Genomic DNA, 12,249 nt, shown 5'->3' with positions numbered 1-12,249 from the left:
CTCACTGTATGAGAATTTTATATTTTTAAACATTTTGAAAAGTAAATTGGGATATTCATGGTCCCTGTGCATGTGGCCCATTAAAATCCAGGTTCTATGCTGCTAGGAATCTACATCTTATACATATCTATAATTCCTTTATTTTCCTGACAGTTCAACTGTGCATTCCATTGCTAAAGCATAGTTTTGTGTGCTGTATTGAGTCTCTGAAAGCTAGTCTGCCATATTGTTCAAAATGGAAGTCCTTCCAATTGACTTTTTAGCAGTTAAGCACTCATGATGTTTTGCAAATCAAAGACTTGGATAAGGATAATGTCTCTGCGGGTTTCCCATCAAAAATCTCCAGATTATCGCAAGGTCGTCATGGATGGGAGGAAGGCTGGGATAGGAAAGAGAAACATGGGCCCATTCTGAGGCTGGGTCTGGTACAAGGGGAGAATTTGGGGCACTGGAGTCTGGGAGGAGAGACAAAAGAAGGACGATAGAATTACAGGAAGGTTGGGCATTTCCTACCCAAGCCCAAGGTCTGTCCTGTAGGGAAGCTTACAACTGCCATGTGACTGGACCTCTTCAAAGGCAAAGAGGAAGATCACTCAGAAGACCATCAGCAGAATACCTGCTGTCCCCTTAACTATCAGGCTGGCAATGGGTTCCACTGCTGTGCCCCAGCTACAGGGCTCTTTCCCCGATTGCTTTGCATTGAAACAGCAGATTCACCTGCACTGTTCCGGAATCCTGCTTGCTCCTCAGCATTTGGGGAGTTGAGTGTGACAAGCAGCTTGAGAGAAGGTAAAAAGCTCTAGGACTGAGTTGCCATTCTGGTTATACCAGGGGGGCTCTGAGTCTTTCATTTTCCCCTCTCATGACGTCATAGACGCCAGGGAAGAGAGGACAAGAGACTTGGAATAAGAAGAAAATAATTAAGTGCTGACACGTTGTAGAATTCAGTGCATTTGAGCATCTACCACATGTGAAGTTTTGTCCTGGGAGTATTTGGCTCTTTAAAAAATCCAGAGTTTCCAAGACTGCTGTGATCTCAAATATTCAACCCCTAATATTGAACAACAGTTGTCAGAACTCTGTCTCACTCTTGGATTGGAAACTATAACTGTCCCTCCAGTCTGGGATTTGGATGGACAAATCACCCAGCCTCTCGACCTCTGCTTCCTCTTCTGGAAATGGTACGGACACCCCCAGAGTGGCTCTTTGTTGTCTGGTCCTACCCGGAACCTCCTCCATCTTGTGGGGGACTATGTGGTTGTTTGGGAAACAGCCCCCTCCCAGGATCTGTAGCCTCCCAATCATGGCGCTGGGGAGGAGGCTCCAGTCATGGTTCCTCTTACCCCTGGCTGGAGTAAGGGGTAAGTAAACCTGGTAGAAGACTCCAGAGCTTCTCCTCTGGATTAGGTGATTTTTTTTCCTCTTTGGAGGTGAAGCAGGGAAGGTAGCTAGATTTTGGCCCCATGGAAAAAAGTCAGCCTGGGAGAATGAAACTAACGTGTTCATAAGAGGAAGAGAGAAAAAAATAGGAAATGTGAGTCCTGAGGTTCAACAACCTGCCTTTCCTTAAAAGGTAAATCTGCCTTGAGTCACTTACCATCCAAAGAATTCTGGCAAGTCCTGACCCTAGGAATTATTTCTAGACCAAAGATCATGTAAATCTGTTAAGCTAAACATACTATTAGTGCAGATTCATGACAAAATTATTGTGAAGGTATTCTGTGCTCAGGGATAAGGCCAATACTGAGACATGTGACCTACAATGTTTAGTCGTGTGTGAATACATGCTCATAGTCCACAGTGGATGAAAAATAGCCGCAGTGAGCATGTTTGCTGGTGAGAGAACAACCCGAAGATGTCTTATAAAGAGCCTTGAACTTGTTGAGACCACGTTCCTTGAGGAGCATGAGCTGTTGATGGTGAAACTGGTGATGGGGACTGGGGTCTCGCCCCAAAGGTGAGGTGTGGGTGGCTGAGACAGTCCTTCTGGCAAATCCAAAGCCATTATCATTAGGCCCTAAAGAAAAAGAGCATTTGCTTCAAAGGAAAGAAGGATTGCTACCAGGGAGAGAAGTCAACTAAGGCTCATCCACTCTGTGTGAGGGGAGGGCGTAGTTGCTTGAACACCACTGGAAGCAGTTAAGGGGAGAGGAAAGGCACTCTAATGACTGCAAACTGACTACCAACTGCAGAGGCGATGGCTGTCCCTCTGGGGTAGGGGGTGGGCGTGAGCGGTGCCACTTGTGGAAAAACGTGGGTGTTAGGAAGCTCTTAGCGAGCCTTCTGGACGGAGTGATGCTCGGGTGGAAAACCTCCCCTGTGGTCCATCCCAGTCCAGCTGGGGGCAGCGAGCAACAGAGGCTCCTGGGAAACTCAGCTCTGTGGGTCTGCTGCAGGAAGCCGGGAGACAATCTGCCAGGCAGCCTATGACCCTCTCCAGGGCTCCCTGGGATCTTGCTTAATTTTAACAAACACACAACCCTGATGTGCCGGCACTTCTGGCAAAAACATTGTTTGGCAAATGCAAAGTTGCTAATGAAATTAAGTCACATTCTGCACAGCATCTGTTCCATGGCCAATTTACCAGCTTCACAGTAAATTGGCACTTGAGCATGTTCTCAGGCATCAGCCTCAGAGCCTCTGTGGGGAGTCAGACAGGAAGTGTGACGGCCCATCACTTCCGTCTGTGACTGAAGTCAGCACCCCCCTTCTGTTCCGACTGTTCCTCTTATGCTGTTGTTAAAAACGCTTTGAATTGGTTAAGACTTTCTTGGTAGCAAGCGACAGAAACTGCTCTTTATCCAACTTAAACCAAAAGGGACTTTATTATGAGGACCAGGGGATCTCTAGAAATCCAGGGTGGGAACAAGGTTATGCTGGGAAACAGTGGAACTTGGTGAGCAGGGCTTGTTCCACCTCCAACCTCTGTCTTCCTGGGCATCCCTGCAGGGCTCCTTCTCCCTGTCTGTAAACACATTGTCTCTTCTTGTCTGGTTCATGAAGCACACATAGCAGTGGGTAGTCTTGGCCACCAAGGGAAAGACTTCCAGATCTAAAATTGCAGGAGAAGGGATTACTGAGTAAGCTCAGGCAGAAGCCCATTCTGGGCAGGGCCCAGGAAGTCCACTGGAGTAGACACTGGGGCTGGTCAGTTGTGGTCAGGTATATGGCTGAGGTCAGGATCTTATTCAACACAGAGGACGCTTCCGCAGCCTGTGGCTAGTGAGCAGAGGGGCCAGTTCCTAGGAAAAGAGGAGCAGCAGGAACCCCATCTTAGGGATGTCCACTGTTCTGCCAACTGGCCACCACCCCCAGCCCCCACACTCTCCAATCTGTTTTACTTACTGATTAACTGCTCTTCCTGAAATCCATTCTCCATAAAGGACTCCTGCTAACTATGTTTACTGCTCTCACTGCGCCTCCAGTTAGGTCTCAGAGACTTAGAATCTCTGATCATAAGATATTTAGAGTTCATCCTGATTTTCTCTTTATCAAATGCACAAATTTCTTCTATAGTTTCCCAACAATCTCTGCTTGTATACCTCCAGGGACCAGGAACTCATTACCCCTGGCTTTTCCTTCTGAGATCTAAAGTCTGTCCCCCCGCCCCCCATCTAGTTTAAGGCACTTGTAATTCCGTCCCTACTCCCCTCTTCTGCCCCTCTTCTTGTTTACGACCCAAATGAGCCTTCATTTCTTTTTTTTTCTCATCCATCTCTAACGTGCTATGGCACTTCAGTCTTCTCTCCCCAATTTCAAAGCTCTTCTCTTGACATGCTGTTGTTTGTTAAGGATCCTCTTAAGGAATCTTGATCAGCATAGAAACCTTGCTCCAGGGGGCCCTCCTCAGCCCAGAGAAAAATGAGCACAGACACTCTGGAGCTCACGTTTCCACTTATTACTCTCACTTGGGGCCTCCTCTTTCATCACGCTCATGATTACTTTCAATTTTTAGTCTGGGAAAATTCCCTTAGTTCTAGGCCTTAGTCCAGGGTCCAGCACGGGGGGCCGGCCTCTGTCCGACTTCTTCCTCTCAGAGCTGTCTGGCTCATCCCTGCTGCTGGATCCGGAATTCATCCTGAGCAAAGGCAGGAGAAGCCCTTCTTCCCAGGTCTGCTGCTGGTTGATCCCAGCCCCTGTCCTGGGAATTGCCTTCTGCCTGGTATCAGGGACTTGGTCTAGACTCACAAGAACAACTTCGTTGTTGTTATGGAAACATCTTAAGATCCTGGTCCCGGATTAACATCCCACAGCTCTGGCAGGTGGGGGTGTTCTGCTGCTGACACATGGCTGGCTGCCTGGGGTCAGCCAGCCTGCAGGATCCCCTGTCACCCGAGAAGGTTCTTCCCTAGCACTCCTGCCTGTTTGGATGCTCCATTCTAGACTTTGTCCTCCCAAAGCAGAGGACTCCAGGACACACCTGCGGCTCCCTCTTCTACCTCTTGGGGCATTGGATTTTCTACACCTCCCTGCACTGACCCCCAAAACCTGCTTTGAGGACTAATGGCCCAAAAACCGTCCTTCCCCAGGGAGTAGATGTACATTCAAATTCTAAAACTTCCCCAAAGAAAATTCTGTTATGAAATCAAGGAAAATTTAAGAAGAAACCTGCAGTGCACAAGTTAAGGTATGTGTGGTTTATTGTAAAAATGCACATTATTCTTTACTGCTCTAATAATGGGGAAGAATCTTTTTTCCTACCCCTGGTATCAGGGCTGCCTTGTGACTTGCTTTCTTCCTATTCCTATGGCACCCTAACCAGGACCCTGCACCCAATCTTCTTGGAGCAGTGATGGTTTTCTCTATGCGGCCATAGCCAATAACAGAGAATCAAAGCATTATAGAACTCTTAAAAAAAAAACAGCTTTATTGAGGTATAGTTAACATGCTGCATAACTTACCCACTTTAAGAGCACAATTCATTGGCTTTTAGTGTATTCATGGAGATGTGCAACCATGAACATAATTTTAGGGTATTTTCATCACCCCTAAAAGAAACCCTATATTCTTCATCTATCACTCTCCCTGTCACTTCCCACGCTTCCCATCACTCCCTGTCCTGTCTCCATACACACCAGTTCTGTCTCTATAGATCTCTCTATATATAAGATTTACTTATTCTGGATATTTCATATAAATGTAGACATACAATATGTGGTCTCCTGTACATTGATTCTTTTGCTTAGCATAATACTTTCCAAGGTTCATCCATGTTGTAGCATGTATCAGTATTATATTTCTCTTTTATTGTCAAATATTTCATTGTATGAAGATATTGTATTTTTTTTATTTTATTCAAAAGATTTATTTTAAACATCTGCAAAACATTCATCAATCCATTACCATTTTATTTTTATTTAAATTCAAATGGCAGAAGTAACAAGAGTGTGCAGAGGAGCTGATCCCATACAATGGTGCCCTGGCGCAGGACCACCCACCTCGTAGCAGCCTCTGCACCATCCATTTAGGTGACACTGTTTGAAAAGGGACACTATCAAGGATTAGCTCTTACCAGCGGAGATGACCTTTCCCAAAACAAAACCGAGTAACTAGATCTTAAGCCAGCGCTGCAGTCACTTCACCCATAGGGCAGTTCCACTCTGAGGAGCACCGGAGACCACACCGCCATTCTCAGCTGCCCAACTGTGCACCATGCATCTTCTTTGGCAACTTTACCAATGCCACAGACAACTCTTAAAAGTTGGGATCAATTCGAGTGTTTCAATATTTCATTGCAATTACCTAAATGTAATTTCTAATAGATACTAGAACAGGAAAGCCTTCAAACATGCCTCTAATAATGGCAAGGGGGGAAATCCCGCTAAATACTCACTAAAAGATTGTTAGTTACATACACATACATAATTCAGCTTAACCGCTGAAAACATTAAAATATTAGCTCCAATTCCCCACCATATCTTCTACAACAAAAGGAAAAAAAATGAGGAGGGGCTGGAGATGTAGCTCAGTGGTGGAGCACTGGCCTGTCACGACAACCCTAGGTTCCATCCCCAGCACGGCAGAAAACAAAACAGTGAAGACACTAATATCTGGGCATTTGTCCATTTTTTTCTGGAAGGCTATAAACTCAAAATGGCCTAAAATTAGCCAGAACTTTATACAAATTCTCACAAAAATACCTCAAAACTTATAATTTTAAAATGTTGACAGGTTTTAGTTTTTACTCCTTGCTCCATGGACAAAGCCAGTTCTGGAGGTGTGGAAGTTCAGGTCCAGAAGTGCAACTAAGAAATCTTTTCTATCTAAAACAAAACCACCAACTTACAATGGCTGCCACTAAAAATGACCACCACAACATTCACACCAAGTACATTAAAAGGGGTACCGCAGAAAAAGCAATACAAAGCATGTTTACCTAGCACAGATAAATGGTGAAGGTCAGCCAGCAGAGACCTCAAACAGGCACACATGCAAACGCTTGTGCCCACACTTGCACAAATGATAAGAGGGCCTCAGCTGAAAACTGTATGTACAGTGTGCGTACAACTGAGAAGACAAACAACTGAAAACACTTCAAGGCCAATGCCACAACAAAGTCCAGTGAAATGCTAAGTGACAGTCTTACAAACTGGTCTCTTGGGATCAGCCAGGGACGATGCTCTAGGAGATGCCCTTCTCTTGATCAGGCATTTCTGTCTTCACTGAGAACACGTCTGCCAGCATGTGCTTTGGGATCTCGGAGCCCCGGACCTTCAGGGCGTAACAAGCATTCTCCACTTTGGCTAGACTCTGTTTCAGGGTGTACAGCTTCTTGGAGACCTCATAAGGCCCAGTGTTGCCCATGAAGGAGAACCCATCGTACACCTGGCGCAAAAACTGGCTCACTTCAAAGGGGGTGTCGATGTCCCCATTCCCCACACTGTTAATACACATCCGCATCAATTCTCCAGTTAGATCGGCCACTCCCAGAAGATAATCCACAGGTGTGACTTTCAGTTTCCAAGTGACAAGATGCTTATCCTGTGCATCCAAGGAGGGAGTCTTGTTTTCTTTCCCACTGTCTTCTGTTGTAAATACCAACTCTTTATTAATTTCATCCATACTGATTAAGGACCGTGTTTTGATGAAGTGTTGAAAAGAGACAGCTTCCACATATTCCTGTAGTCCCGTGGTGATGGCTCGGTGGAATTGATGCATGTCTTCTCCTGACAGCTCCTGGGCTACCTGCAATATTTTTTGTCTGACACCATCCAATTTAACTTCTGATTCAGTGAGTATTTCTTCCATATCAGGAGCACTTGTAATCCTATGGAGGAGAAAAATGGTCCTTTTACTTTCAACGGTTATGTCCCGGCTGAGTTTCACCAGCCTCTCGTACTTGTCATGCCGCGCATCCAGTTCCTGCTGAAACGACTTGAAGGCCAGCATCACGGGGGACGACGCGCTCACATCCTTGCCCTCTCTGCGTTGGCCGTGCGGAAAGTTGTCGTGCTTCCTCTTCCTGAAGCCGCCCGGGCCTTCTTTGCCGCTCAAGTCGGGCCGCCTTCGCTGGGACGCACGGAGACTGCAGGCCGCGGAACGCAGCACAGCGCCCGCGCAGCGGTCGACAAGACAGGACAAGTGCCTGCGGGGCAACCACACGACGCGTGATGGCCACGCACACCGGAAGCGCGCTCGCCAAGATATTGTATTTTACTAGTTCATTCATCAGTTGATGGATAATTTGGATTTTTTCTGCTCTTTGTTGTTATAAATTAAATTAAATTAAATTTAACCAACATGTATGGTTTTGCATGGATTTATATTTTCACTTCTCTTGGGCACATACTTAGGAGTAGAATTACTGGCTCATGCAGTACTTATATGTCTAAACTAAGCATTTGAGGGATTGCTACATGCTTCCCAGAGTGATGGCACCATTTGATATACCCAAGGGCAGAGGAAGGTTTTTCTGACCCTGGGAGGGCTCTTGGGAGCTGCCTGTTGTCCTGGTTCTTGCTGGTGAACTAGCTAGCTGGGATGGTTTGAATGTTTGAGCCCCTCTAAAATTCTTGCTGAGACTTGACCCCAGTACAATAGCATTAAGAGGTGGTGCCTTTGCCGGTGATTAGGTGGTGAGGGCTCTGCCTTTACAGATGAGAAGATAAAAAGGCTTGAGGGAGCCTGCATGTCCCCTTTTGCCCTTCTGCTATTCTGTCCCTTCTGCCATATGAAGAGACAGCAGCCAGGACTCATTCTTGGAAGCAGAGAGTGAACCCTCACAAGACCCTTAGCTGCTGGGGCCTTCATCTGGGACTTCTCAGCCCCCCGAAGTAGCCACATGTGGCCCATCTTCTTTACCTCCCAGAAGTGGAGCTTCTGTCAAGCTGAGCTGGGCAGAGGGGACCGGGTTGTGGCTCAGACACCATTAACTTTTACTATTCTTATTGAGCACTAAAAGGTCCTCTTGAATAAGGTCCTCTTCATCGGTTGTACATTCCTTTTGACAATTTCCAGAGACTTCACATGGTTGTTTCAAATAAATTTCACCAGTTCTGCTTTTTTCACTAGTGAATGGGTCCACGGAGCACCTCATACTACCATCTAATTATTGTAGACGTCACCATTTTCAAAGTCAGGACTTTTGATTGCAAGCATCAGAACCCAGGGCTGGGAATATGGCTCAATATGGCTCAGTTTGATCCCCAGCACTACAAAAAAATAAAAAATAAAAAAAATAAATAAAGAAAAAAATCAGAACCTTAGAACCCATAAAAGAGAAATTGCTTCTCCCTCCAAAGGTTTGGTTTGCAAAGCAAGTGTCAAATAACCATGGGCACTTTTGGTTCCCTTTCAATCTATCTGGGTTTCCATTGCCTCCAGACCAGGATGCACTGAAGATCTGTGCATGCATGTGTTTATGTGCATTTAATGCATTGCACCTGAATGTAATTAATTATATGTCCCAATTCCTTCTTTGATAGGTTCTCCCTTCCTTATAGGTTCTCTTTCTTTCTTCCTTTCTTCCTTTTGTTTTTGCAGTGCTAGGGATGTAAATCAGGGCCTAATTAATGCTAAGCATACGCTACACCACTGAGTTAAATCCCTAATTCTGATTTGTAGGGTTGAGATTCAGGACCATGATTTTTCTGTTTGTATAACCCCTAGAGTTCTCCATGACTGATTTTAGGATTAATGAATAAGTAACTGAATTAATGATGAAAAAATATATCATTAAATGACATTCTGCTTGTCCCTACTTCCCTACCACCATCTCAATTTCAGGGGACCCTTCCTCATTGAAACACCCTATTCTATCTAAATTTCAATATGTGAATAATGCCTTTGTGCTATTCTGATGTTTGACCTGCCTTGCACAGATTTCTTACATCCATCTTACACATATCCTCTAGTTTCTTATCTATCTCAGGCTTTTGTAATTGTTGATCTCAAGGTTCCAAATGTACTTCCCCTAGGATATGGAATGGCCAGACACTTCTCATCATTTATAACAATTATAAATGTTTTGTATTAGTCTAATTATTTTTGTTTGTTTGTTTAGTATCTTTCCTTACTAGAATAAAGTATCATGCAAGCAAGGACCTTGTCTGTCTTGTGCTTGTTAAATCCTTAGATTCTAGAACAGTGTAAGTAGTGAGGATCTGTGAATTCCTGATTTTTAGGAAGTTTCCTGAATGAGTAGCACTCTTAACCTAGGTTAGTTCACCCAGTCATAGAATTGTCATACTGACATGTACAGGACCCATAGCTTTGCTTTACATCTCCATGTCCACTCTTTTAATAGTGTCATTTCAATCCCAAGACATAGTCCTTGTCCCAGCAAAGACAGCCACACATGAGTTACCAACTTCGGTGAAAAAAGAAGTTATTATAAAGCCAGAGGCTCAGGTGGTAAATTCTTGACTTCTAAGTCCAGAGACACCATTTAGATATAAGACCAGAGAAATCTCAAGAGGAAAATGTCTAGAATCACCCATTTTCCTTTGAACCTCCTTCAAAGCTCTCGAAGCTAAGGCATGGAAAGGAAAAAATTGAGTCAAGGTTACAGGGCTATCTTGGTATCTGACCTTTTCCAGCTGAGTCCCAAAGGGGGAGTGAGGGATAAAAATACATGTCCTCTCCAAGACTGATAATTCCAGAGTGGAAACGTGCCACTTGGACCTCTGAGTGTCAACTCCCTTGCCATGTCCCTGAGCTGCAAAGGTGTAGGATAACAGAATAGAGATGAGCTCGGGAAGTTAGTCAAGAAAGGCCCCAAAGGCAGAGGACTGGTGAACTCAAAGAAGACCGCTAATGATGCATGTGGCTAGGAAGGCCAGAGGCCATGGCAGTGCCTCAGACACTTTAGTGGGGCAGTGAGGACAGAGGCCGGCGACTCAGACAGTGTCCCTATGAAGAGAGGTCACACCTGAGGACCAGTCCAGACAAGTTCCACTTCAAAGGATGCTGGAGCAAGAATGAGACAGATCAGAGGGAAAAGCAGACAAAAAATCTGCCCCGCAAGTCACCACACACTTCCCTGAACTCACTGTTATCTGGGGAGAAAAGAGTGGGCAGAGCAGGGAGTTTAAACGTCCCCTCAAACTGACCACGTATGAAACCGAGAGTGATTGTTCTGTTGCTGCTAACCAGACAGAAGACGACTTTAATATAACTTTTCTGAGTTTCAGGAAAATAACATTTAAACATTTGTGTTTCCTGGAGGCTATGATTGGGGAACTTGCCACAAAATGTTAGAGGCTACAGATTTGTTTCCATAGAGGTAGGGAAGCTGGGGCCCAGAGTAGCTCAAGGTGACTCTGCTCTGTGTGAACACAGCCTGGGGACAATGTGGATGTCCTGTGTCTTGTTCCAGGATGATCCATACCACAGGATGCAGACTTCTTGTGTCTATTCAAATTCCTGTGGAAATTACTGATGTATCAACAGGTAGGGAGAAAATGCCTCCCTACCATTTTTAAAACTAAAGCATTCAGGGCTGGGGATGTAGCTCATTGGGTAGAGTGCTGGCCTCACATGCACAAGGTCCTGTGCCAGATCCCTAGCGCACGCGCATGCACACACACACACACACACACACACACACACACACACAGCATTTAGTTAAACTTTGAGGCCAAATTTTAAGAGCTCTTGATTGTTTCATGAGCATCAAGTAACATGAGACACAAAATCAAAATGAGCATCTTTTGTTAATGAATGTCATGTTCCTTTCCACCTCCCCGCCCCTAACTATTTCTGACACATTCCAAAGCATCACACTGGTTGGGGCTTGTTGCAGCAGCTACAAGGAGGAAGGGGTCATCAGAGCAGTCAGCTGGGGTAGAAGAGGGTGGTGATATAAGAAATGACTTATTTTGACCAGAGTCTTTCAGGCAGTGGAGTAGAAGAAGTTGTGGAGGAGGGACAGGCAGCTCCATTTTCTACCCTGGATTGTGACATCCCTGGGTAAAGGTGCTGTTCTTCTGAAGCATATCCTTCCGATGGAGAAGGTCAGGAGTGACTCAAAAAGCTGGTGTCTGGCACCATTAACCAAGTGCCTCTGACTCAGATCTGAGACATCATGAGTCCTTCCCAGCAGAAGTGCCGGACCCCACCGAAGTCCAAGTCATTCATCTGATGTCTTCCTGTTTGTGCTCCATTTCTAAATGGGTGCCACATCTTCTCATCACACCTTAGCAGACCAGAATCCCCAAGATTCTGCAGTGTTTGAATTTCCATGAGCAATCACCCCTCCTGCTCACAAAGGTCATGCTGCTGTGCTAAGGGGTTCTGTACCAGACGGTACACCTCTGAGTCTACGGAGGTCCTCTCTTATTCTGCATGGTGATCGTGCGTACACATTCACAGCATTGGCTATGCCTAAAAACTATCTTTTTTAGCTCTGAATTCCCAGTGCCTGATGGAGCAAATAGTTTAATATTTAAGGGAGTGAGCCAACTGTCCTATGGGAGACCTCTTAGAATTCTCTTTTGGGCTCTCTCTCTCTCTCTCTCTCTCTCTCTCTCTCTCTCTCTCTCTCCCTCCCCCAAGGGGATCGAAAGCGTCAGGGAATGACTAAGAACGTGTGGGGTCAGCCTGTGTTTATGGAATTTCATAAGGAAAATTCACACGTTTCCTTCTCCATTCATAAAGGAGAAATAAAACAATACTATGTTTTGGTTTCCAACATATAATAAAGAAAAGGATCCATCTACAAAGACAAATAGACAAATAAAGGAATAATAAAGGAAGGCTTGATTGCCAGTGCTCCTCCCCAGATGGCGACAGTAAAGCCAACAGTAAGTC

General features: G+C 45.2%; 1 protein-coding gene across 1 annotated transcript in view; it reads right to left on the bottom strand.

Annotated features, from left to right (window-relative positions):
• Positions 1 to 6,183: 6,183 nt before the first annotated feature.
• The window catches only part of LOC143382986 (translin-associated protein X), a 12,664-nt gene continuing 6,598 nt past the window's right edge, over positions 6,184 to 12,249 (bottom strand). Inside the window, exon 2 of the mRNA XM_076837333.2 lies at positions 6,184 to 7,634. Coding sequence (XP_076693448.1) covers positions 6,622 to 7,634 — 1,013 coding nt within the window. The 3' untranslated portion in view covers positions 6,184 to 6,621. The remainder of the gene's footprint in view (positions 7,635 to 12,249) is intronic.

This window comes from Callospermophilus lateralis, chromosome 17 (genome assembly GCF_048772815.1).
Source record: "Callospermophilus lateralis isolate mCalLat2 chromosome 17, mCalLat2.hap1, whole genome shotgun sequence".
Classification (NCBI taxonomy): Eukaryota; Metazoa; Chordata; class Mammalia; order Rodentia; family Sciuridae; genus Callospermophilus; species Callospermophilus lateralis.
This window is presented reverse-complemented; position numbering and strand designations above follow the sequence as displayed.